Source organism: Leguminivora glycinivorella, chromosome 25, assembly GCF_023078275.1.
Source record: "Leguminivora glycinivorella isolate SPB_JAAS2020 chromosome 25, LegGlyc_1.1, whole genome shotgun sequence".
Lineage (NCBI taxonomy): Eukaryota > Metazoa > Arthropoda > Insecta > Lepidoptera > Tortricidae > Leguminivora > Leguminivora glycinivorella.
Window position 1 is genome coordinate 11,314,595 of NC_062995.1, and position 25,371 is coordinate 11,339,965.

The following is a 25,371-nucleotide window of genomic DNA, read 5'->3' on the forward strand; positions in this document are numbered from 1 at the left end:
TAAATGCATGACATGACCTTGACGAAGATTTATTCAAATAGATGATGCATATATACATCACTATGCATTTAAGGGTTAAGCAGCACCTGAATGACACATATTCCAAGTACAGAAACTGATCATTCATTTAAGTCTTGCTAAAATATGATATGAATAGGCTAGTTTCCTACTAGTAAAATCAGCTTCTTTTTAAGAACTGTCAAAACGATTTGCTAATATCGAATTACTATTAAATACTGAGGAGTGACGTCACGGTCAATTCATTTACTTTATATATTTCTCTTTGACTTATTAAATAGAAATTATGTTTAAACATAACTACTGTCCATATTTTTCTTCTAATTATGTGGTGCTTTATTTCGTGCACAGCACAAGATATTTTATTTTAAGTATAGGAAACTAGCCTATTATAACAGAACGGTTAAACCTTTCTTTCTTATAAGACAGGCCAAAACATGGGTAAATAATTCTAGATAGGTTTGGAAATGGTTCAATAAGACAAACAAACAAACAATGCCAAACTAAATCGACCTGGCGTTGTTCGGTTCAGCAGGAGCTCAGGGTGCTAGGCATGGGGTGGGAGGAGGTCACCCAAGCTGCCCAAGACCGGAGTAAATGGAGAAATATGATTCGAGCCCTACACCCCAGCAGAGGGTAACAGGATGCAAAGAAGAAGAAGAAGATATTAAACAAGAGACTTACAGGAGTCCCCGTGATGTGAGCAAAGGCCTCCGCCAGTTTGTATTCATGTATGTTGAACAACCTGCCGTCGCTGGATAGGCAGGCTCGACAGCATAGAGGGTCCTCTTTCGAGGGTACATTTGTTGTTACATCCATAGGACCCTCTTCCGTACTAAACGACGGATATATGAAACAATATAAATTGTATGAATAGTTTTTAATCACGGAACTAGAGAACGTATAGGTCTTGTTCTGTTTTTAGTTCAGTTCAATAGATTTCTCCGAGAAATTTCTTCAATTTCTTTAGCTGTCAAAAATACTCATAAGTGTCAATGTGTCACATCAACACGTCAAACTTGTTACAGAAATATCGTTCGGAAAATGGAACCGTGTTTCCCAAAAATAACTTGACTATTCTATACTATTTTTTTCACGAGTTTCATTAGCAAGTCAATCATGTGATAAGTCAGGTTCTAAGAAAACTGTTTCAAATTATTTTTATTTAATATTTAAGTATGAAAATAATTATAAAAACCTAACCGTGGTGAACTCTGTGGTGGCAAAATAATTCGTGTACATTTATCCGAACGCACAAAAGTTTCCGAACGTATAGTATATGTCAGTTCAGTGCCAATACTGTGAGTGTGAATACTGCCAGTCCAGTTCTTATTTTTGCAGAGGTTTCTTGCTTAAATTTCATGTATATATATCATTTCGTACAACTCGGCAAAAATTAGGCGTTCCTGAAATTAATAATTAAATAAAATCATCATGGATATTACACAAATTCAGTCTTCAAATGAGGACACTTTGTTATACTGCCGCGCTTGCATGTCGACCGACAGGCTGTTCAACATTCATGAATATAATCTTGCTGACGCCTTTGCTCGAATTACAGGGTGCGCTGTAAGTATTACACATCTTTCAGTCTTGCATCAGCCAGGCAAACTAGTGGGAATTCATAATTTAATTTAATTTATTTATTCAAATACGTAAGTTTACAGTACTTAACCAAAACACTTACATATTAAATTAAAAGTACTTAATTACATTAAATTTCATGCATGTCATAATTCAAACTTATTTCTAAACATTATTTTTATTATATTATAAATAATTCATGCATATCAAAAAATTATACAAAAAAAAAAAAAACAATAATTAATGTGACTTATTGATAAGATAAGATAAGATAATCATTTATTGCAAACCATGGTATACAAAGTTCTTTACATAGGTATAGGTACACGGGATCACATGGCACCCTGGTAGGGTATGGCAATTTTTAGGGTTCCGTAGCCAAAATGGCAAAAACGGAACCCTTATAGTTTCGTCATGTCCGTCTGTCCGTCTGTCCGTCTGTCCGTCTGTCACAGCCGATTTACTCGGAAACTATAAGTACTACAGTGATGAAATTTGATGGGAATATGTGTTGTATGAACCGCTACAAAATTATGACACTAAATAGTAAAAAAAAGAATTGGGGGTGGGGCCCCCATACATGTAACTGAGGGATGAAAATTTTTTTTTTCGATGTACATACCCGTGTGGGGTATCAATGGAAAGGTCTTTTAAAATGATATAAAGTTTTCTAAAAAACATTTTTCTTAAAGTGAACGGTTTTTGAGATATCAGCTCTCAAAGTCGTAAAAAGTATGTCCCCCCCCCTCTATTTTTATAACTACGGGGTATAAAATTCTAAAAAAAATAGAGGTGATGCATGCTAATTAACTCTTTCAACGATTTTTGGTTTGATCAAAGTATCTCTTATAGTTTTTGAGATAGGTTGATTTAACTGTAATTTTGGTAAGTTATTGGTTTATTATATTTGCTGCTACGGAACCCTTTGTGCGCGAGCCCGACTCGCACTTGGCCGGTTTTTTTTATACTATTTAAACAAACATATATTTTTTAGGCTTAGTCTAAATGAAATATATAATAAAATATATGTTTTTAATACATATAATTATTGTGATTGAGTCTCTTCCATGTATTCTCGAATAGAATAATATGCTTTTTCTAATAGGATTATTTTGAGTTTAGTATTAAATAGATTTGTTTTTTTGATACATTTTATCTGGTTAGGTAGCTTGTTGTATATTTGTATAGCTCTATAGTAAGGACCTCTTTTATATATATCCAAAATCGGCTCTGGGAGGACGAGTTGGTCTCTGCGACGGGCGCTCTTGTTAAATTCAAATAGATTTAAGTTATTTTTGACAAATGCACTTATTTCTAATATGTACAAAGAAGGAAGGGTCAATATCTGTAGGGCCTGAAAATGTGGTTTACAGCTGTCGGTCTCGGGAATGTTAGCTATGATACGGATGCATGGCCCCACAACAATAGCCCATAGCTTAGCCAGGACTGTGCATAAGCGTAATACGCCGAAAGGGCGCACTGGGTGTTTGTGTTAGATTTTAAAATACTGAATGCATACAAGAAGGACGATAATTTAGATTTAACTGTGGCTACGTGTTTTTTCCAGTCAAGATGATTGTCGATTTTTATTCCAAGTAGTTTACATTCTGATTCTTCATTGATGTTTAGGTCCTGTAGAAGTGGTGTCATGTCGGTTGGTCGCTTTTGATGGGGTCTGAACTGTATAATTTTTGTTTTTGTTCGGTTTATTATCAAGTTATGATCTAGAAGCCAGTCTGATATATTATAAAACGTATCTTTGATGTGAGAGTAATTATTTGAGTTATTATCATGACTAAATAAAAGAGAGATGTCGTCAGCGAATACTATGCATTTATGGTTGGTAGTCTTTGGGAGATCGTTTATATAAATTAAAAATAGCACACAGCCCAGTACGCTGCCTTGTGGAATGGAAGTATTGACAGTTAGCCACTTAGATTGCACTTTTTGCAGATGCCCAGAGTTTTTACATTGGTGTTCGATTTGTACGAATTGGCGTCTATTTTTAAGGTATGATTGGAACCACTTGTACGCGCTACCTCGGATGCCAATGTCATATAATTTTTGTAATAAGATTGGGTGCGATACTCGATCGTATGCTTTCGAGAGATCCAGCAGCAGACCTATGGCATAGTTCTTGTTTTTTATATTTTCTAGGATATGTTGTATATAGTTGTAAACGGCCAGAGTGGTCGATCGTTTCTTTCGGAAACCAAATTGATTTTTGTCTAATAAGTTGTATTTTTCTAAAAATGCATTGATCCGGTCTGCCATGCATCTCTCAAATATTTTAGATATGGTCGGTAGAAGGGCAATGGGTCTGTAATTGGTGGGATCATATAGTTTTCCTCCTTTTTTGGGGATAGGTTTGATGGAAGCTATTTTAAGTTTGTCAGGGAAACAACATTCGTTAAAAGACTGGTTGATTAATAACGTTATGGGTGGGGTTAACTCATGGTTGCAAGCCTTGATTAGGATGGGAGGAATTTCATCAAACCCGCAACTGTGTTTATTAGGGAGGTTTTTAATGATATTGTGGACTTCTTGCTCAGTTACCGGGTGAAGAAAAATGGAGTTCACGGCGGGGTTGCGGCCAAGGCGACCGCAGAGGTCGTGTGTTCCATCATTTTGGCCTACTGTTGCGAAGTATTCGTTAAATGTGTTGGCTATAGTTTGTGGGCATTCAACTTTATTATTTTGAAGTTTTAGTTCAATATTTTTGTGACGCGTTTGAGGATTTTTTCCCGTAACATTTTTGATTACATTCCACATGGTCTTAGTTTTGTTGTCGGCTTTTTCCATTTTTTGTATGTAATTTAGTTTTTTTGCCGTTTTTATACATTTTTGAAGTATTTTGGAGTATGTTCTAAAATGGGTTTTTAATACATGGTCATTACTTTGGTTAACAATAATTTTAAGCTGTCTTTTATGAAGACAGGATATTTTCAGCCCTTTCGTAAGCCAAGTTTTTTTGCTACTATTTATTTTTGTATTTTTCAGTGGAAATAAGTCATTCAGTAATTTTGTTAAGTGATAATGGAATATATTATAATTGGCGTTAATGTTTTCATGGTGGATTAAAATATTTTCCCAGTTTATATTATTTAGTGCAGCTTTGAATTTTTGTATGTTATTTATGTTGAAAATACGTTTAACAATGTAGGTGTTGTTTAAAGTTATCGCATTTAGCTTAAATTTATATATCAGGCATTTGTGGTCGGAGAGACCCTCGTCTTCTACATACACATTACAGTTATTGTAGTTAGAAAATATAAAATCAATACAGGAAGCTGTATTCGTTGTTGTTCTAGTGGGTACATCTATGAGTTGGTGAAGATTAAACTCAAGCATATTATTACTAAGTCTTTCGTAGTTAGATGAATTTTGTAATTTATTAAAGTTAAAATCACCGGCGATAACAATATGCTTGTTACTTTTTGCTTTTATTTTTCTTAACAGTTTTTCTAGAACATCAAAGAATATGTCTACATTTCGATCAGGTCTATAAACAGTTATGAGTAATATGTTAGGTTTGATTTCGATTCCACAGCACTCTACGATGCCTTCTACTGACAAGTCTGCGATTTCTGGGATCTCCTTATGCTGGGTGCCTTCCTTTACAAAAATGGCGGTGCCGCCTCCTTTGTGTTCGCTTCGGCAGTAACTGGCGCCTAGGACGTAGCCATTCAGGTGTATTAGGTTCTTATGTTCCTGTTTAAGCCACGTTTCTGTTAAACAAATTACTTGATGCTGATTTTCTTGCAGAAAACTTTCTAGTAGATGTACTTTATTTTTCAGGCTTTGAACGTTTTGTATGAATATTGAGAAGTCAGTCTCGAAAGGAATGGTTTCTGGTCTGTACTGTTTGTGTTTTTTCTAACGTGTTATTAATATTAATGCTGTTTTCTTCTGTTACAGGTGGCGTTGTTGAGCTGTGATTGTAATTGGCGTGTTCCTGGTCCAGATTTTTCTTCTGCGGCGTCAGGTGTTGAGTATAGGCGTGTTCCTGGTCTAGATTTTGCTCCTGTGGTGTCAGATGTTGAGTGTGGTTTAACTTGTGAACCGTACCGTTCACTATCAGTTGGTTATCTATAATGACTGCGTGGTTGCCGTTTCGCCTAGCTTCTTGCAATAGTTTCACTAGTTGTCGTCGTTCGCGAAGCGAGTTTTCATCTAAGTATTCAGTAATTGAAATTCCGGAGTTTCTGAATAAGTGTCTGTCTTGTAGTAATTGTCTTGTTATTTTCTTGCTAATAAGTTCAATGGCTAGCGGCCGTCTCGTTCCTTTTTTTCCAATTCGGTATATTTCTTCAATATAATTACTTAAGTCAATGTTCGTCAAGTCCCGGAAGATGTATATTAATCTTTGGTATGTGTCTTGTACAGTTTCGCCTTTATATTCCTCTAAGCCGTGTAGAACAAAGGTTTTATTTTGAATCGGGGTGTCAGCTTTCAAGTGTGGCATGTTTATTACGGTGCTTCTTTGTAAGTTTTGTAATTCTTCTTGAAGTTTTAGATTTTGTTTCTCAAGGGTTTGGATTTTGAGACTTAATTTATTAATATTATCTTTTATGTGTACCTGTTCGGTGGATAGGTCATTTGTTGGCTGGGTGAATTTTAACTTGAGTGAGGCGATTGCTGTGTGGATTTCTTCCTTGACAATCTTGAATTGTGATAATATCATCTGGTTATATTTATCTAGTTTTTGGTCTAATATTTTGCTTATAGCATTAATTGTGACGGTACTGTTTACTGTGTCTGTGTCAAATTTTCGGTCAATTATTTTGCTGATACTCGTAGTAGCATCCATGTCCATGTCATGCGTGGAGGTCCCAGCTGGTTTGTTTGGTGTTATAGTTAAATCGGCCATAGAAACAATTGTATCTCCGATTATACTGGTTGACGAGTTCGTAATTGTTGAATTCGTGAAGTTATCTGCAGGCTTTTGTTTCCTAGTAGTTGTGTTACTAGGGGAAAGGTGTACTAGGCGAGGAATTTTCGAAGTTCCAAGTTTAGGGGTACTAGCTAGTTTGGGTTGGGTCACTACGCAGCAGCTGCGGCACTTCCAATTTTTCTTATCTTCAACTGTCATTAACTTGTAGCGTTTTTTGCCCACTCCGCTTCGTTCTAGGCACTCTTGGCAGTATCTGTGACTGCAAACGGAACAATCGAGGGATTGCCTATTTGAAATTCTAACCTCACATTTACTACACTTTCCAAAATTAACCATTTTGAACAAATATGGTGATATCAATATTATTAAATTGACATTTGCGCCCTCTTGTGGCGAGTAGTTCTTTATTGGTATTTATATCAACGCCCTCTGTTGGTGAGATTTGAAGTTTTTGTTTTTGCTAAAAGCGCCCTCTAGTGGCGAGTAGCTGTTGATATTATTTATCGATAGATGTCACTGTTTGTTCGGGAGACGGCGGGAATTTGAATAGCAAGTGTCAAAGTTAGCGTGGGTTATGGCGGCAGTTAGAAATTCGAAAATTAACGTAAAATTTTATCGGGGGTTTTTTTTTACACTCAATCAAATAAATTGATATTTTAACACTATTATTGTCACTTCACTGATCAGGTCACTATTTGAAATGAGTTTTGTTAGTTGCTGTCTATGAAAAACTGAGTTTTGCTGGTGGCACAAACTTTTAGACACGTACGGTTTTAAAACACTTCTTATTTCTAAACTCAGGTTATTTAAAACGAGATAACACTTATGCTTGAGAGTTGGTATGTTTGCTACACTTTACAATAACTTTCTAGTACTTATTATTGGTATTACTATTTTTAAATTAAATTAATACGCGGAGTGTTTGTTTACGTGACGGCAGCGCCATCTTTCAATTGACCGGGATAGACCGTGATTACCTTTTGTATTTTTGTCGAGCTCCCGATATTTCAGCGCAGTTACATGCATCATGATCACGGAAAAAACAGATAAGTCTTTTGGTCTACTGTACCTTATTCAAATTTCAGGTAACCCGGGATTTGTCGCAACACTTGTGCGCGTACTGTGGCACACTGTTGCGCAAATGTGAATCTTTTCGAGACATGTGCTTACACACACAACAGTGTCTAATCACTCTTCAGGGAAAGGTAATTTTCCCCTTACTAGCTCGGAAACACGTGTTTTGTCCTTTAATACCAGCGGGTAAAAACGCATTTTATCCACTAGTGGGTAAAGTACTTTGACCTTGAATAAAGTCAAATTAACTGCTTTAAAATTGATAAAAGTAGGTGAATCTAGTAATAAAGATGATTTACCACCTGTGGAACTACTGGAAGCAGTGATAAACGCATTTTTTGCGTTGTAGTTTCCTCGCTATAGTTAGGGGAAAAGTTTTGTGTTACACTCGGGTGCAAATGTATTTTACTTCTCGTGTGTTAAAAAACTCGCAAGTTCAGGATTCTATTCTCGAACCACTCGCTTCGCTCGTGGTTCAACTATAGAATCCTTTCACTTGCTCGTTTTTCAATTCCACACTCGGCGTTAAAATACAACTTTGCCCCCTTGTATAACAAATAACTATTTTACTCACCTGTCGGCTTGTTTCATAAAACAACACTCATGTTCTAATGCCTCTTATTACAAGCTTTTATTCAACTTGCCTTGTTAGTACGTTAGTGTTCGTCAAAATGTAGAAGCAAAATTTGACTCACTTCCCGGTTTCCGATTGAGCTGAAATTTTGCACACATATGTAAATCACGTGACAATGCAATATTATGGTAACATGGAGCTGATCTGATGATGGAGCAGAAAGGCGGTCATAGTAACCCTGTCATGATGAAACGTCATATCCCCATTGAGTAAAGGGTATTTAGAAACGTCTCGGAGAGCATTAGATGATTGTTGAAAGAATGGTACAGTCTACGATAAAAGCTTGTGCCAAAAATTTTTGCAAAAAACTTATTATGCACCAGTCAGTTAAATTACTATAATATTATAGTTTCCTAATATGTTCTCTAAAATTATTAAATTTTTGATCTATTTGCTCTGTTTTTAACAATATTCTGTCAGTGTCACTATCCGAAATCCTAAGGAAGTGAATGATAATCAGACAAGCTATCTTAAATAACTATACATATCTATATATATTGACTACCGGTCTGGCCTAGCGGGAAGTGACCCTGCCTGCTAAGCCGCGGTCCCGGGTTCGAATCCCGGTAAGGGCATTTATTTGTGTGATGATCACAGATATTTATTTTGTTCCTGAGTCATGGATGTTTTCTATGTATATAAGTATTCGTATATTATATATATCGTTGTCTGAGTACCTGCAACACAAGCCTTCTTGAGCTTTACCGTGGGACTCAGTCAATCTGTGTAAGACTGTCCTGTAATATTTATTTATTTATTTATATCTATTTTTTAGCTGGACATCAAGAATATTTGTAAAACAAATACTGCAAACTTAACTTTAACAGATGTTACAACTATTGAATGTGTTGATATCAACCAACCTGACAAAATAAAAGAGGAACCAATAACTATTATAGATGTGGATAGCATTATAAATAAAACTAATTCAATAATAAACTTTGCAAATGTAAATCATGTTTCTGCAAATAAACTTACATATGTGAAGAGCAGGATGAGAAAAAGAGAGAGTTTAAAAAATAATGAAATAGCAATTGAAGACAGTGATGACAATGGTGATGATGAAACAGGAACTGAAATTAAAACTGAAGTAGATGATAGAAATTGTGATGAAATTAAGAAAGAACATGAATTTAAAAATGATGATGATGAAGATATTAATGAAGTAAATATTTTTAAGAAACCAGTGAAAAGGAAAGAAAATAAAAACACTAAAGTTAAGAAAAAAAAATAGTACGAAAGTTGTAAAATCTAAGGATGTTGAAGTAAGTAAGAAGAATGTTAAAAGAAAAATGAGGAATCCGGAAAACAATTATATGCCTGAGTTTGATTTTGCTAAATTCGAGAGTGGGCATGCCGTGAAAATTGTAACACTGAGTAAAGTAAGTAGATTCTGATACAATTTCATTAGTTTACGAAAAAATATTTGATTGTATATTACACTAGTGTCTAAAAATAATATTTTCACCACTCACTAATAAAGGCATTCTTTGCTATTCGAAAACGGATAGCAAAATTGCGTTTTATCCACAAGAGTGCAAAGTAATTTCATACAAATTTTAAATTTATGTTTTAAGCGGGCTGGTAGATCCATACTATAAGAAATATTATAAATGGGAATGTGTGTTTGTCTATTTGTTTATCCGTCTTTCACGGCAAAACGGAGCGACGAATTGACGTGATTTTTTAAATGGAGATAGCTGAAGGGATGGAGAGTCACATAGGCTACTTTTTGTGTCTTTCTAACGCGAGCGAAGTCGCTTGCAAAAGCTAGTTTTACCTATAAATAAAAAAATTAGAGATGGGCCGTATTATGCAAATGCATATTCGGCAAGTTTTTCAATGTTCGTATTCGGCCGAATAATTCGGTTGCATTGCCGAATATTTACCGAATAAACAAAGTAAATTACTAATGAAGATTTTACGTATTCCATTGGATAATAAGTCCTATTTTAGTAGCTTTCTAAGGAACTACTAAAAATGCGTCAAAATATAAACACAATTGTTCTGTAAAAAAGTTAAAAAACCGTAGTTTAAGAGTTGAGAAAAGTTCAGAGTTGTTTTAACTAAGTTTTAGTTACCCACTAAATCATAAGAACATATTAGTTGAAGTAGTATTTAAACATTGTCAATCATTTCATAGTTTTAATCCTTAACATTCGCTTTAAAAATATGGCGTAACCGAATATTCGGCCGAATGTTCAGTTCGGTAAGAGCTGAACCGAATGTTCCACCGAATATTCGTATTCGGCCCATCTCTAGAAAAAATCTTTCGGTTTACACTGTGTATATGAAATCTGTGTGTTCAGGAAGAACAGCTGGCAGAGATCGCAGCCCGCAAGAGGTCGCAGAACTACGTCGAGTCGCGGTACAAGTGCGAGGCTTGCGGGAAGGGGTTCAACGCCGAAGCGGCGTTTAACAACCATCTAACGAGGCATAGCCCGGTAAGTAGACACCACGAGGCACGAGGCAACAGGCCCTGGTAACACAATCGACTATAGACGAGGCAATAGGCCTTAACGCAACTCTAAAATCTTGAATTTTATAAAATTATAAGACTGCTGTTTATGCCAGTTTGGCTGGAAACCTAAAACCGCTAAATTAATATTGATAGTCGATTGCTAATGCTTTCTCATTTTAAACAGAGCGAGGGTGAGTTCGCATGCGAGATCTGCGCGGTACGCTACAAGAAGAAGTACAGATGGCAAGTGCATCAGGACGTGCACCGACTAAAGTTTATATGCAACGAGTGCAACTACGTCTCTAGAGACAGGTTAGACTGTATAGACATTTGTTGCAGTCGTATGGTTTGCCACCTGTGTGAAGAGCAGTAACTGAGTGTTAGACGGGTTAGTGTTAAAATGTATTTATCAGCGCTATCAGGACGTGCACCTTCTGAAGTTCATGTGCATCGAGTACAACTACGTCTCTAGAGACAGGTTAGACTAGTGGTAAAGTTTCATAGACATGTGTTGCAGTCGTATAGTTTGCTACCTGTGTGAGGAATAGTAACTGCGTGTTAGACGGGTTAGTGTTAAAATGCATGTGTCAGCGTCACCAAGACGTGTACCGTCTCAAATTTACCTCTATATGCAACGAGTGCAACTTCGTGTGTAGGTAGAGACAGGAAATGCTTCTAATATTTTTTGTACGATAAGTTTTCGTAGAAGACATATGTTGCAGGTGTATGATTTTACGCTTATGTTTGTACATAAGCATTAGCATCCAAAATGTCACAACTTAAAGGGGGGAGGTAGAATGTGACATGGTGTGACAAGGGTAGAGGGGGGTCAAACATTTTTTTGTGATGTCACATATTACAAATCAAAATCTTCTTCAGTCGTTCCCTCAATGGTGGGGATCAAATCCAAATACTCACACTCGAAACTTATAATTATGTGAATACAAGTGGGAGGGTGTTTAAAAAATGTGACAACCTGTTACCGGGGGTCATCCTAAAATTTGTGACGTAATGGATGGCACCAGATGGTGGGTCATTCCGCGGCAAGAGTCACGATATTATTTCATGTTCCATTCATTGACGATGCGAATGTAGGTGATAATCTATCTGTAAATAAGTGTTACTTTCCCGATATACGCACAGATCCATTCATTTGCAGTTGTAGTTCAAATACACACTCAATGAAGTCGTGACTCACTTTACTTTTACGTGGATTCACTCATGTGTTGCAGTTGTATGATTTCTCCCTTATGTGAAGCAGCAGTGGAGTAATTATGACATGCTTTTGCAGGTGCCAGGCGAAGAGACATTACGACATGCATGCAGGCAAGACGTACAAGTGCCCACATTGTGAGAAGAGTTTCAAGTGAGTATTTTGTGTATTGTATTCTTAGCTATTTTTTTTTGATTTTGTTTATTCGTTGTAAAGTCGTGTAAAGTCAAGTGTAAAAATATGGCTAACATAAGAACTATGAGACATATTTTTGAGCAACTTGTCTACCACCGATTTTATACACCGTGTTTTTTTTTAGGTTCATTATCAGGAACCACCCTGTATATCACTTTTAGTTAAATTCGCAAAAAAAATCATCATTTTCATACATAATAAATGAATTTATTAGTGTGAGAGACCCTTAACAATAACGTTCAAGTTAGTGTTAAGTGATTGACAGCACATGCCAAAACAAATAACATTAGGAATTGGTAATGGCTGTCACACACGTGTTCAGTAATTATCTTTATTTTTTTAATAACTCGATAACCCTAAGAGTTAAGATGCTAGTTTCTTAGAGAAATTAATTGTATTTGTTCTAAAGAATCTTCCCATAGATCAAGCAAACACATATACCTACTTAGCGTGTCCGAAATCAGTCAAAATGTCTATTTTTCGCAGCAAAATGACGTCATTCTTGACGCATGTCCGCGTGGTGCACCCCGCCCAGTGCGCCGCGTGCGACGTGTGTGGGGAGACCTTTGTGGGGGACAAGGGGCTGAAGATGCATAAGAACAGGGCCCATGCCGAGGTATGAATTCATTTAGCCATGACCTTAACCATCATCATCCTCCTTGCGTTATCCCGGTAGTTGCCACGGCTCAAGCCATGACCGTTATGTGACTGCGGCCTTGAGGATCAAACCACCCAGCACATAGTCGAACGATGCCCTAAGAGACGTTTCCAAGGCAGCCCGGTGGATCTCTATACCAATTTGACACTGACGCGATCGGTTGGTTGCGTAACCTGGATGTCGACTTATAATATTAATTGTCTGCAAGTATACGCCATACGCTTAAATAATAATAATAATAAGCCTTGCCCGCAAAATAACAAATACAACACATATTCACATATTTAAAGTCACATACAGGTCGAACGCGATTAATTAACATTATTTTACCTTTTTTCCCAACGTTTCGGCCAGGTTGCACTGGCCGTGGTCGCGGTAGACTGACGTCCCAGCGTAGTGTCACCGGAGATGTAAACACCACAAAACTACCCGATATTAATTTATATAAATGTTCGGGGTAGACAAATAAATACCCGCTTAATAATGTTAATTAATCGCGTTCGACCTGTATGTGACTACTGACTTTAAATATGTGTACAAAGCGCGAGAACTTAGCGTTACATTTGGATCACGTCTCCGATTTGGATAAAAATTGGTAGGCTGATAGAGTCCATGATGTTGAGTAAGATCCACTAGGTCTCCCAAAATGTCCTAAGTTGATTGTATGAAGCTTTCCTTTTTTGTTACCGAAAATGTATAGAAATTTGGTAACAAAAAAGGAAGGTTTAATACAGACTACATAGGACATTTTGGGAAACCTAGTGGATCTTGCATGTGCATCACGGACTCTATCAGCCTACCAATTTTTATCAAAATCGGAGACGTGATCCAAATGTACAAACTTTTCGGGAATTGCACACCTACGCGCGACCGCGAGCGAGTGACGTAGGCCAGCCTTAACCCTCAAGAGATGCGATGATACCGCAAGCGAGTAGAGTTGTGCCTGCTCGTTCACTGAAAAGATCGCTCCCAACTAGTACGATCTCTGAAGTGTACTAGTTCGTTCTTTTAGGACATTTAGGACAGTAGTACACCGAGAGAGCGAAAGTCAAATTGTGCATATGGCGTACGAGAGCTGATCGGCCGTTTTCGCGCGCTCTCGGTCCGAGTCAGTTGGTTTTAGTTCGGTTGCGGTCGGATCACACGGATCGCTTTGCTGTCATTGTCACTCCTCGGCTCTTCGCTCCGTTCTCTCCCATTCTGTTGCGCGTGTGTGAGTGTACTAAATGTACTAGAGAGCAGAATCATTTGGGAGTAGTGCGGTCTAGTACAGTGCAGGGAATCGTATCTTTTGTACTATTAGTACATGTCCTACACAAGCCTACAAGCGAGTTATACACTGAACTATAAATCGCTCGCTCTCTCTTTTACACGGGAGCGACTATTTTTTGTTCCTTTCTCTCGCCGATAGCTCATAGCCATTACTCTATTTTGGTGGAACGAGTGCCTCCATCCCCTTGGCGCTAGGGCTGTCCAAAGAAATCGACCATACGACCCCCCACTCTGCGAAAAAATCCCGAATTTGACAGCGGGGAGATCTCGCCGCATAATATACGCTACGCAGCGTCCACTCAGGACTCAACTTGCATGAGCATCAATGAGCATTTCTTTTTTTTTGCCAATAATTTTTTTTTATTGTTTTAGGGAATTTTAGGTCAATTGTACTCAGAATCACGAGTACTTTCAATCTCACTGGAAGACAAAAAGTGTCCCAGAATTTCCATACATTTTTTACTTTCCTCTTTTGTTACCCCATACAACATGTACGGAAAATAGTAATAAAATAAGAAAAAATCGTATGGGACAATTTTTTTAACTCTAAGGATTGAAAAGGCTTGTAATTCTGAATAGAAATACCATTTTCTTTTTCAAAAATATCACATCACACTTCATAAAAGTGGCAAAAAAAAAGAAATGGTCCAATAAGCAACGATCATTTCTTATGTAATGTTAATATGTTTTCACCACACCAACTGATAAAGGCTTACTTTGTTATTCGAAAGCAGATAGCAAAATTACATTAATAATTTCAGATACCAACAGAAAGAATAGTTTGAGAAAAACTGGTAAAAGCTCTCTTGTTACTTCAAAAATAAATGAGAAATTTGCATTTTATACACAAGAGTACAAAGTAATTTCATACAAATATTCATTTTATACACAAGAGTGCAAAGTTCATACTAATTTTAACTTGATGCCTTAAACTTAAGTAGAATTTACTTATAAATGATGATTTTGAATCATAAATATTGATAAATCGACGATTTGATTTAGTTTGATGTTTTATAGTCAGTATTTTTTTCGTGTTGGTGTGGTAAAAAATGTTGTTTCACTCGGTGGCAAAGTTTGTTTAACCTTCGTGCCTTGAAACCCTCGCAACGCTCAAGATTCCGCTTTTTTAAACTCGGTACGCTCGCAGTTCATTATTGGAATATTTCGCTTGCTCGGGTATCAATATAGTCACGTGCGGTTGAACAACAACTTTGCCCCCTTGTAAAACAAATGACTATTTCCAGAAATCGCAACATTTCAAGTGCCCAACCTGTTCAGCCAACTTCCTAAGTATAGAAGCGTTGAACAGACACACAGAGTCGGCTGGAGAGCATATAGACAAAGACCTTCGGCCGTGCGAGCAGTGCGGAGAGAACTGTGCGAGCGAGACACAACTACAGGAACATGTGGATGAAATACATGCGAAGGAATTACATCGGTGTGAGAAGGTGAATTTATAAATACATATTTTTATCTTTAGACTAGCTTTTTTCCGTGGATTCACCTGCGTAATCTGATTTTTTTTTCTCATAGAAATTTTGGACCCCCATTTCACCCCCTAAGGAGGTGAATTTTGGAAAATCCTTTCTTAGTGCTCCTCTACACCTTATATCGGATCGGATAATGTGAAAACACTGAAAACGCACTAATAAGTGCAAAAATTAGCGCCATATGTATTGTTATATTCTATTTAAGGTACAGCGGGGCAAATCTCGACTGGGGGACAATTGTAACTGATCCATTGTTTTCATTATTACACTATGATGTTGAGTTCTACATGTATCCACTGAACACGCCTACCATATATAACCGGTGGACACTATTTAATATGGACATTTTCGCGAAAAAAGAACTTTTTTTCTAAAATAGGTAAATTTTATGTTTTTTCTACTCAGAATCACCAGCCCTTCCGATCCTACTAGGTAAAAAACCGGCCAAGAGCGTGTCGGGCCACGCTCAGTGTAGGGTTCCGTAGTTTTCCGTATTTTTCTCAAAAACTACTAAACCTATCAAGTTCAAAACAATTTTCCTAGAAAGTCTTTATAAAGTTCTACTTTCGTGATTTTTTTTCATATTTTTTAAACATATGGTTCAAAAGTTAGAGGGGGGGGACGCACTTTTTTTTCCTTTGGGAGCGATTATTTCCGAAAATATTAATATTATCAAAAAAACATCTTAGTAAACCCTTATTCATTTTTAAATACCTATCCAACAATATATCACACGTTGGAGTTGGAATGAAAAAAATATCAGCCCCCACTTTACATGTAGGGGGGGTACCCTAATAAAACAATTTTTCCATTTTTTATTTTTGCACTTTGTCGGCGTGATTGATATACATATTGGTACCAAATTTCAGCTTTCTAGTGCTAACGGTTACTGAGATTATCCGCGGACGGACGGACGGACGGACGGACGGACAGACAGACATGGCGAAACTATAAGGGTTCCTAGTTGACTACGGAACCCTAAAAAAGCGTCCCAAATTATTTTTTTCCATTTCGTTACTATTTTTCAAGCGCTTTGTACAGCAGTTACAAAATGGATAGTATGCAAAAATAATAGAAAATTTTGGGATCATTTTTTCGTATGTTGTTTTGTGTCTAGATCGAAAGGGCTCGTGATTCTGAGTAGGAAAAACATTAAGTTTACCTTACTTCACTGGCTCGGCGACCCAAAAAGGATCTTGGCCTCCGACACAAGAGATCGCCACTCTGCCCTATCCTGCGCCACTTCACGCCAGTTGGGTACACCGAGTGCGGACAGGTCTTTCAGGGCTTCCTCGCACCAGCGATATCTGGGACGCCCACGCGGACGTTTTCCACCCGGGCGTCCCACATATGCTCTTCTCACACCACGATCCTCTCCCATCCTTAAATTAAACAGCGCTTAATTTTACCTACCTTAAAAAAAAATTCTGGTGATTGTTCTCGCGAAAATGCTCTAATATAAACATTGTAAAACATGAGTTTTGAATGATTCACGGTTATTTTCATTAGACTTATATTGACCGGGATATAGACCGTGATTACCTTTTTGATTTTTGTCGAGCTCCCGATATTTCGACGCAGTTGCATGCATCATGATCACGGAAAACTGACGAAGGCGGGTGGATGTTAAAGTTGCATAGACAGCGCGCGATCTACCCTCCTTCGCGCGCGTCGGCTGCGTTCACTTTCAGGAGGGTAGATCGCGCGCTGTCTATGCAACTTTAACATCCACCCGCCTTCGTCAGTTTTCCGTGATCATGATGCATGCAACTGCGTCGAAATATCGGGAGCTCGACAAAAATCAAAAAGGTAATCACGGTCTATATCCCGGTCAATATAAGTCTAATTGTAAAACATGGAAAAAATGGACCAGTTAGAATAGCCCTTCCAGTCGAGATTTGCCCCGCTGTGCCGTACATTAAATGTGGAACATTAACAGTGCGACATGACGTTCCCCGACGCGACGGCGCTGGAGGTCCACACCAAACGGAAGCATCTCAACCAGCGGCCTCCCCCCCTTGCGGACAAGCTGTATCACAGGTAAGGGATATAAGTTTTGTATTGTTCTTCAATAAAACAATTCATGAGGTCTTCAACGGTGTATTTATTAATTGGAAAACTAACTTAGTTTAAATTTAAAAATCGAAATAAGATGTCATATATTAAAGAAAAAATGACGAGCACCACCAGTGGTGAAGGCCGGATTCGAACCGGCGTCTTTTAGCAATCCGGGCCAAACGCCATGAACCCCTAGGCCACCTCGCCACAAACCATAGTTATAGCCATAGTTGCGTTTAGTTTAAATTTGTTTTTTTTTTTACACGCAGAAACGTCTGCGTGCGATATTACATATTTTTAAATTAAAGGAAAAATGGAAAAATTCACACCTCCGGCAGGACTCGAACCTGCGACCTCTGGCCATGCCGCCAGGCATCTTATTACTAGCGAATTCTCAATGTAAATTGAGACTCCAGTGCATGTTAAATAAGATGTATACTTACGGGTAGATGTTTGCTATGACGCCACCCTAAGGCAGTTGAGAATTGAGGGAAGGCATGGATAAATTCGCACACATCCAGCAGGCCTCCGTGACGCAATTGGAGCGCGATGGCCCCGGCAAGGCCAGAGGTCGCAGGTTCGACTCCTGCCGGAGGTGTAATTTTTTCCATTTTTCCTTTAATTTAAAGATTTGTAACTTAGTTTAAACCAAGGATATACAATATTCTGAACTACTGTTTCTTGAACAGCTGACCGAGGGCCGCCATCTTGCCTAGCAAGTTGGCTCGGACGAGGCAAACGTGCGCGCATGAGCACGGGCGTTTTCCTCGCGAGGCGTGCGCGGTTACTCTCAGTGACCGTCAGCACTAGAAAGCTGAAATTTGGTGCCAATATGTATACCAATCACGCCGACAAAGTGCAAAAATAAAAAGTGAAAAAAATGTTTTATTAGGATACCCATCCATACACGTAAAGTGCGGAGTGATTTTTTTTTTTTTTCATTTCAACCCTAAAGTGTGATATATTGTTGGATAGGTATTTAAAAAATGAATACTAACGTCGGGTTTACTAACATCGTTTTTTGATAAAATTAATATTTTCGGAAATAATCGCTTCTAAAGTAAAAAAGTAAACCTTGATTACCTTTTTGATTTTAAAATGTATGTTAAAAAAATATGAAAAAAAATCACAAAAGTAATTCCTAAGAAAATTATTTTGATCTTGATAGAAAAATAAGGGAAACTACGGAACCCTACTGAGCGTGGCCCGATACGCTCTTGGCCGGTTTTAAAGGCTCATTTGTGTGATTACAGGAAGGTCGCCGCGCGACGTCGCGCCGCCCAGCGTGCGACGACAAAAGGACAAGTCGTGTGTGAGCAGTGCGGACAGGTCATGCCGGTAAGAGCATTTTGTTTTTAACGCCCGACGCAAACACGACCGGGTGTTATACGTTTGACGTGTCTGTCTATCTGTGTCTCCCACTTCAAGACACCACTTCGACACCATGTTTATATGGAAAAGCCGAGAAAATGATGTGACGCAATGTCATAATTAAACTTCTCAACTAACCTAACCACAAAATTTTTGAAAAAACCCCGACCGCGGCATAGTGGACCGATTTTCATGAAACATGGCTAAGAACACTCCCGACTAACTCAGCTTTCAGGCAAAAAAAACTAAATTTAAATCGGTTCATCCGTTCGGGAGCTACGATGCCACAGACAGATACACACAGACAGACACGTCAAACTTACAACACCCGTTTTTGCGTCGGGGGTTAAAAAACAGGTTAAAGACACAGTATGTACTACCATCTGCGAAAGTGAATGGAGAAATTATTAATGAATTCATGATAAATTCGCGATGCACTTTTGCAGGTGATAGTACAAGTTTCTTTACGATACACATTTCCTTAAGTCATAAATTAAATACCGGGTGAAACAAAATTGGTAATACAAAATAATATTTTTTGGATCAATTCATGATTACGATCAACTTTTACTATGGGACTTATATCGAATTCGGCAAAAAAAATGTGTAAATTCTGGTATCGAGTTCATTAATATGTATGCAAATTTGCAAGGAATTAGTATGGAGAAATGGGTAAATAATAATGAATCATATCAAAAGTTGTGCTCATAATTTGTATGAAGATGTAGATTTTGAAGTGATGTTTTCGAAGATGGTCCCATAGTAAAAGTTGGCTGTAGTCATAAGTAGATCCAGAAAATATTGTTTTGTATTACCAATTTTGTTTCACCCGGTATAAGAAGATCATACCATCCCATACACTAAAATGCGACCGTCTAAGAACGCGCATACACTGCACCACACATAGATGGCGCCACAAAAAATGCCTTGTTGCCATCGATTATTTTTAGATTGGCGTTGTGTCACTTTCGAGCCGTAAATCTATGTCAAAAGTGACGCTTAACGCCATCTACAAGTTTAATCGAAAGCTACAAGACCTTTTTTTGTGGCGCCATCTATGTGTGGTGTAGTGTATGCGCGTTCTTAGGCGGTCGCATTTTAATGTATGGGATGGTATGATCTTGTTATATTTAATATATGCTTAAGTGTAATAGACGTCAATGACGTTGTTATAGGCACTGGTCCCACCGCGAGCTAGTAAGCTATGAGCTATCGGCTATAAAAACGGACAAAAGATAATCACTCCCGTGCAAATAAAACCCGTGACGGCGAAATAGTAGACCGATTTTCATGAGACATGGCTAAGAACACTCCCGACTAACTCAGCTTTCAGACAAAAAAAAACTAAATCTAAATGGGTGCATCCGTTCGGGAGCTACGATGCCACAGACAGACACACACACAGACAGACAGACACACACACAGACAGACAGACACGTCAAACTTATAACACCCCGTCGTTTTTGCGTCGGGGGTTAAAACGAACAAAAGATAAGCACTCCCGTGCAAGAGACACGGCGATATTGATAGCTCACCGCTGGGCGAGTAACTATAAACATCGCCGTGTCTCTTTTATATACACGGGAGTGATTATCTTGTGTTCGTTTTTATAGCCGATAGCTCATAGCTTACTAGCTCGCGGTGGGACCAGTGCCACAGTCTCGTAAAAGCTACATTCTCCACCAGAACGCTACTCTGCTGAGGTACCACCAGCGCCGGCACGACGGCGTCAAACCGTTCGCCTGCAGCCAGTGTCCGAAGGCCTTCTACTATAAAACATCCTTGGATGTAAGTACTTTGTTTGGTCCTTGTTTTTTTTTCTGACTTCCAGATACCCTTTTTTTTCGTCTTAAGGTCTTATACCAAGTACGATACCTCTTAAATGAGGAAATTCGTAAGTTGTTGTGCGAATCGCTGGTACTCTCTAAGTTAAATTATGCAGACATTGTGTACGGGCCACGACTATTGGAAAAAACTCGTCGTCTTATCCAAAGAGTCCAAAATGCCTGTTTCCGTTTTTGTAGCTCAATACCACCGAGAACACACATTACACCATACCTTAACAAAGCATCCATATTAAACATGTCCTCACGGAGGCACTTACATCTAGCTAGTCTCTTATTTGGCGTTTTGAATGACAAAAAGCCCCATTACTTATTCTCTAAAATACGCATATCCTCTTTCCATGAACGACATGGTACACGGTCTACCAGGCGCTGTCTCCTAGAAGCTCACCCTCACAAAACTGTTGCTTTTACAGGCTGTTTCCGGTATCTCGCAACCAGGTGCTGGAACAATATCCCGCCTCCGATTCGTCATATTAAAACTAAATTTACTTTTAAACGTCATTTTAAAAAATATCTTTTAGAAAAACAAAGTTTGGGTATCCCTTATGGCTACCTGGTTGCAGATTACCGGATTTAGCTTCAGCTTTAGCTCTAGCTGTAGCAATTATTTTACTATCTATCGATCTAACAGATCAAACACACATTTCTTTTCATCATAGCATTCATCTCACTCGTTTCATAGGCAATTATTTATAGATATTTTAGGTATATAATTTCATCTCTTTACAATATTTCTTATTCAATCAATTATGTGTTATCGTGATCTGATCCGGTTCCGGCAGAATATCAGTGCTGCTGCCTCAGGGCGTAGCGTAATACTGAGCCGTAACCCTTTTGTCTTGTTGCGACGCGCACAGTATCATAGTACGCTATGGTAAAAATCTGTGTAATTTCCTGTTTTCCAATTTGCTTATTATGTATTCTAATTCTTTTTTGTAACTTATTTCTTTTGTGTATTCTGTGTGTATTGTGACAAACAAATAAACGTATATCTATCTATCTATACCATATACATATCTAAGGAAAAAATAGATTAAGTATATTTATTACTAGCTTTTGCCTGCAGCTTCGCTCGCGTTAGAAAGACACAAAAAGTAATAGCTTATGTCACTCTCAATCCCTTCAACTATCTCCACTTAAAAAATCACGTCAATTCGTCGCTCCGTTTTGCGTTGAAAGACGGACAAACAAACAGACACACACTTTCCCATTTATAATATTAGTATGGATTTATAGCCTGACAAGATTTTATTTGACCCTGAAAGAGTGTCGCTACAAACCGCTTTCATATGGCAATAATGTTCGGACGTCATGTATAATGGGGACAGCGTGTACTGGTTTCGCGTAAATATTTGTAGAAAATGAAAACAGGGTTTTAGAGAATCAAAGTTTAATAAGCATGGTTTAAATACTCGCTACTTGTTTCCGTACAGCCTAAAATCCATGAATCTTGTGCCTTTATCCAAGTCGTCGATGTTTATTTTGTTTTTGCGTGGGACCTTGTTTTATACTGGTGTCAATGATGTAACGGCTTCCTTATTTCTATAAATCTTTTTCACGGCTGAGCTACAGACACCTTAAATAAGAACAAAAAATATATTAAGCTAAATCGAAATTAAATAATCAGTACAGGAGAACTGCACTATACATTGTCAGTACCGGACTTGTCAACAACCGATTTCGGAACATTGTTATCGAAATACTGTGAAATCCTTCATCCTTTTTTGTTGTTAGTAATTTATCTCGTTAAGTATAATTATTTTCACTTTTTTAAATATTATTTTGGGCATATTTGCGATGAAACCGTTAGAAAATCTAAAATATTTACTTCTCGTTTACATCACTGACATTCAATGACTTTCGACGACGGGTGTCAAATATTAATCCTTGCCAGTAAAAGAAATTAGTTCAGCTGAAAATCCGCAACGTGGCGAGGGTCAAATAAAAACTTGTCAGGCTATACAATCTTCATACTAAGAATCGTACCACGATTTTTTAGCGCCACCTATTAAATACTATCATAACTATACTGACAATGCCTACATTTTTTTTAAAATGTGTATTAACTGACATATAATAAAAAAATATAAACACGCAAAAATATTTGGGGGAAATATAATTTTGGCCACTTCCAGGCTGCGAAACAGCGCCATCTAGTTTTAAGCCTAAAATCCCATACATTTCAGGGGTACGCTTTTTTGTAAATAATGGCTTTGTCCGTCCTGTATTATATCGTTCTTGATAGAATAATGTAAAACTAGCTAGACAAAAAATGTCACTCGCTATCCCTTCTACTATCTCCACTTAAAAAATCACGACAATTCTTCGCTCCGTTTTGCCGTGAAAGACGGACAAACAGACTCACACACTTTCCCATTTATAATATTGGTATGGATTTCAGGTGCATGTCCTGACGCACACAGGGGAGAGACCGTTTCAATGTCCGGAGTGTCCTCTGGCCTTCGTACTAAAGGGACATCTCAAGCGACACCATAAGACTGTAAGTACTGCCTTCATCATCATCATCATTAGGCCTTGTCGACCGGTCTGGCTCAGTCGGTAGTGACCCTGCCGGTAACCTATCGATGTTTCGAAAATCCTTTGTCCGATTATCACTTGTTCGAAAACGGTTGACAGAATTTTTATAATTCAAATACAATGTTTACCATATTTTTAAAATGTCGCTAATTTGCTATGCCACATTATCGTTTTCCCGAAACTCTATAACCAGAAGAACGGTTGCCAACTTTATCATTTGACAACCAATTTGTTAACCACCTTTTCATAAATCTGATGCTACGCGACGTCGAAATGTCATTTTCCCTAATATAATTTTATAGAAACATTACAAAAAAATAGGTTAGGTTAGAAATGCGACTCCCACGGAAACAAACTTGCTAAGAAAAGTGGGTTAGGTTAGGTTAGAACTGCGACCATACAGAAACAAACCCTTACCATAAGAGTGGGTTAGGTTAGGTTAGAACTGCGACCATTCAGACACAAACTTGTGCTAGAAAAGTGGGTTAGGTTAGGTTAGAACTGCGACCATACAGAAGCAAACATTTGCTAAAAAAGTGGGTTAGGTTAGGTTAGAACTGCGATCCTCACGGAAACAAACATTTGCAAGAAAAGTGGGTTAGGTTAGGTTAGAACTGCGACCTTACAGAAACAAACTTGTGCTAGAAAAGTGGGTTAGGTTAGGTTAGAACTGCGACCCTCACAGAAATAAACATTTGTAAGAAAGTGGGTTAGGTTAGGTTAGAACTGCGACCCTACAGAAACAAACCTTTGCCACAAACTCTTATGGCAAGGCCTCATAGGTCAAGTAAGAACTGCGACCGTGAGGGTCGGGAACAAACTTTTGTTAGAAAATTAAGGATTTATTGAACTTTTGATATAGCGGCTTAATAATATTTCGAATTATAAAACTATACGCCATACAAAATTGCTTGCAAATGATACATAGGAATTTTAATAAGTGTTCATTCGAATTTCGAACTTTTGATATAGCGGTTAAATAATATTTCGGAATAAAAACATTACGCCACAAAAAGTAGTTGTCAAATGATTCTTAGGAATTTTAATAAGTGTAGATTCGAATCATAAGCGAAACAAAATTACTGCGAAATAAGAATCGGGAAAATAATAATAGGGGAAAAGTACTTACGGGCAAACAAAACTTAGGCCAATTAATAAAATGGGAAACGTTTTCGGGCTACTAATATTCGACATTACAATTTTCGACTTTTTGATAGGTAACCGTCTTGGATGTTTTCTATGTATATAAGTATTTGCATATTATATACATATATCGTTGTCTGAGTATCCACAACACAAGCCTTCTTGAGTTTACCGTGGGACTCAGTCAATCTGTGTAAGAATGTCCTATAATATTTATTTATTTAAACGCCTGTTGCATAACATACTATATTTATTTATAGATACATTTCTTATCGACACTTTTCCTCACATGTAGCGTAATGTACTACTTTCCAGGCGCACCAAGGAATACGCGACAACATCCCGTGCTCCATCTGCGGTCGCGTGTTTTCTACCAAGTCCACGCTCACCACTCACGTAAACTCTGTGCACCACGGACAGCCCTGGCCCAAGAGAGACCGGACCAAAAAGAAAATCAAAATTAACACTGTATAAAGTCAAATAAATACATTATTTACCGATTAAATTGTCTTTTTCTTTAAGTATACCACTTACGTTGTTTTGTGAGCATTTCTTTTTTTTCTGGCATTTTTTTAATTTTGATTTTTTAGGGAATTTTAGGTCAATTGTACTCGAGTACTTTATATCTCACTAGGAGACAAAAAGTGTCCCAGAATGTCCATACATTTTTGTTACTTTCCTCTTGTGTTACCCCACACGACATGTATGGAAAATGGTAACAAAATACGAAAAAAACGTATGGGACAATTTTTTTAAGTACTAGGATCGAAAAAGCTAGTGATTCTGAGTAGAAATAGCATTTTTTTTTTAAATATCTCATTTCATAAAACTGGCGGAAAAAAAAAGAAATGCTCTTGTAAAAGTTTTCTTTTAAGGGCAATTCCCGTTAAGTTTGTACATTTGGATCACGTCTCCGATGTT

The 25,371-nt window shown here is 37.7% G+C and overlaps 2 protein-coding genes across 3 annotated transcripts in view; one reads left to right on the plus strand and one right to left on the minus strand.

Annotated features, from left to right (window-relative positions):
* Positions 1-25,371, minus strand: part of LOC125239157 (zinc finger protein 345-like) — a 215,312-nt gene that overhangs the window by 114,495 nt on the left and 75,446 nt on the right. The window lies entirely within an intron of this gene.
* LOC125239163 (zinc finger protein OZF-like) lies at positions 1,356-24,948 on the plus strand. Of its 2 annotated transcripts, XM_048146676.1 has the most exons (13): positions 1,569-1,587; positions 7,582-7,701; positions 8,980-9,586; positions 10,514-10,648; positions 10,850-10,977; positions 11,957-12,031; positions 12,560-12,689; positions 15,248-15,451; positions 17,433-17,533; positions 18,805-18,889; positions 20,609-20,710; positions 23,171-23,269; positions 24,766-24,948. In XM_048146676.1, exons 3-13 carry the CDS (start codon positions 9,497-9,499, stop codon positions 24,922-24,924), a joined length of 1,308 nt encoding a protein of 435 aa, XP_048002633.1. In that variant the 5' UTR covers positions 1,569-1,587; positions 7,582-7,701; positions 8,980-9,496; the 3' UTR covers positions 24,925-24,948. The 2 variants fall into 2 exon arrangements, with proteins under 2 accessions (XP_048002632.1, XP_048002633.1); XM_048146675.1 differs by lacking the exon at positions 8,980-9,586 and having other exon boundaries at positions 1,356-1,587.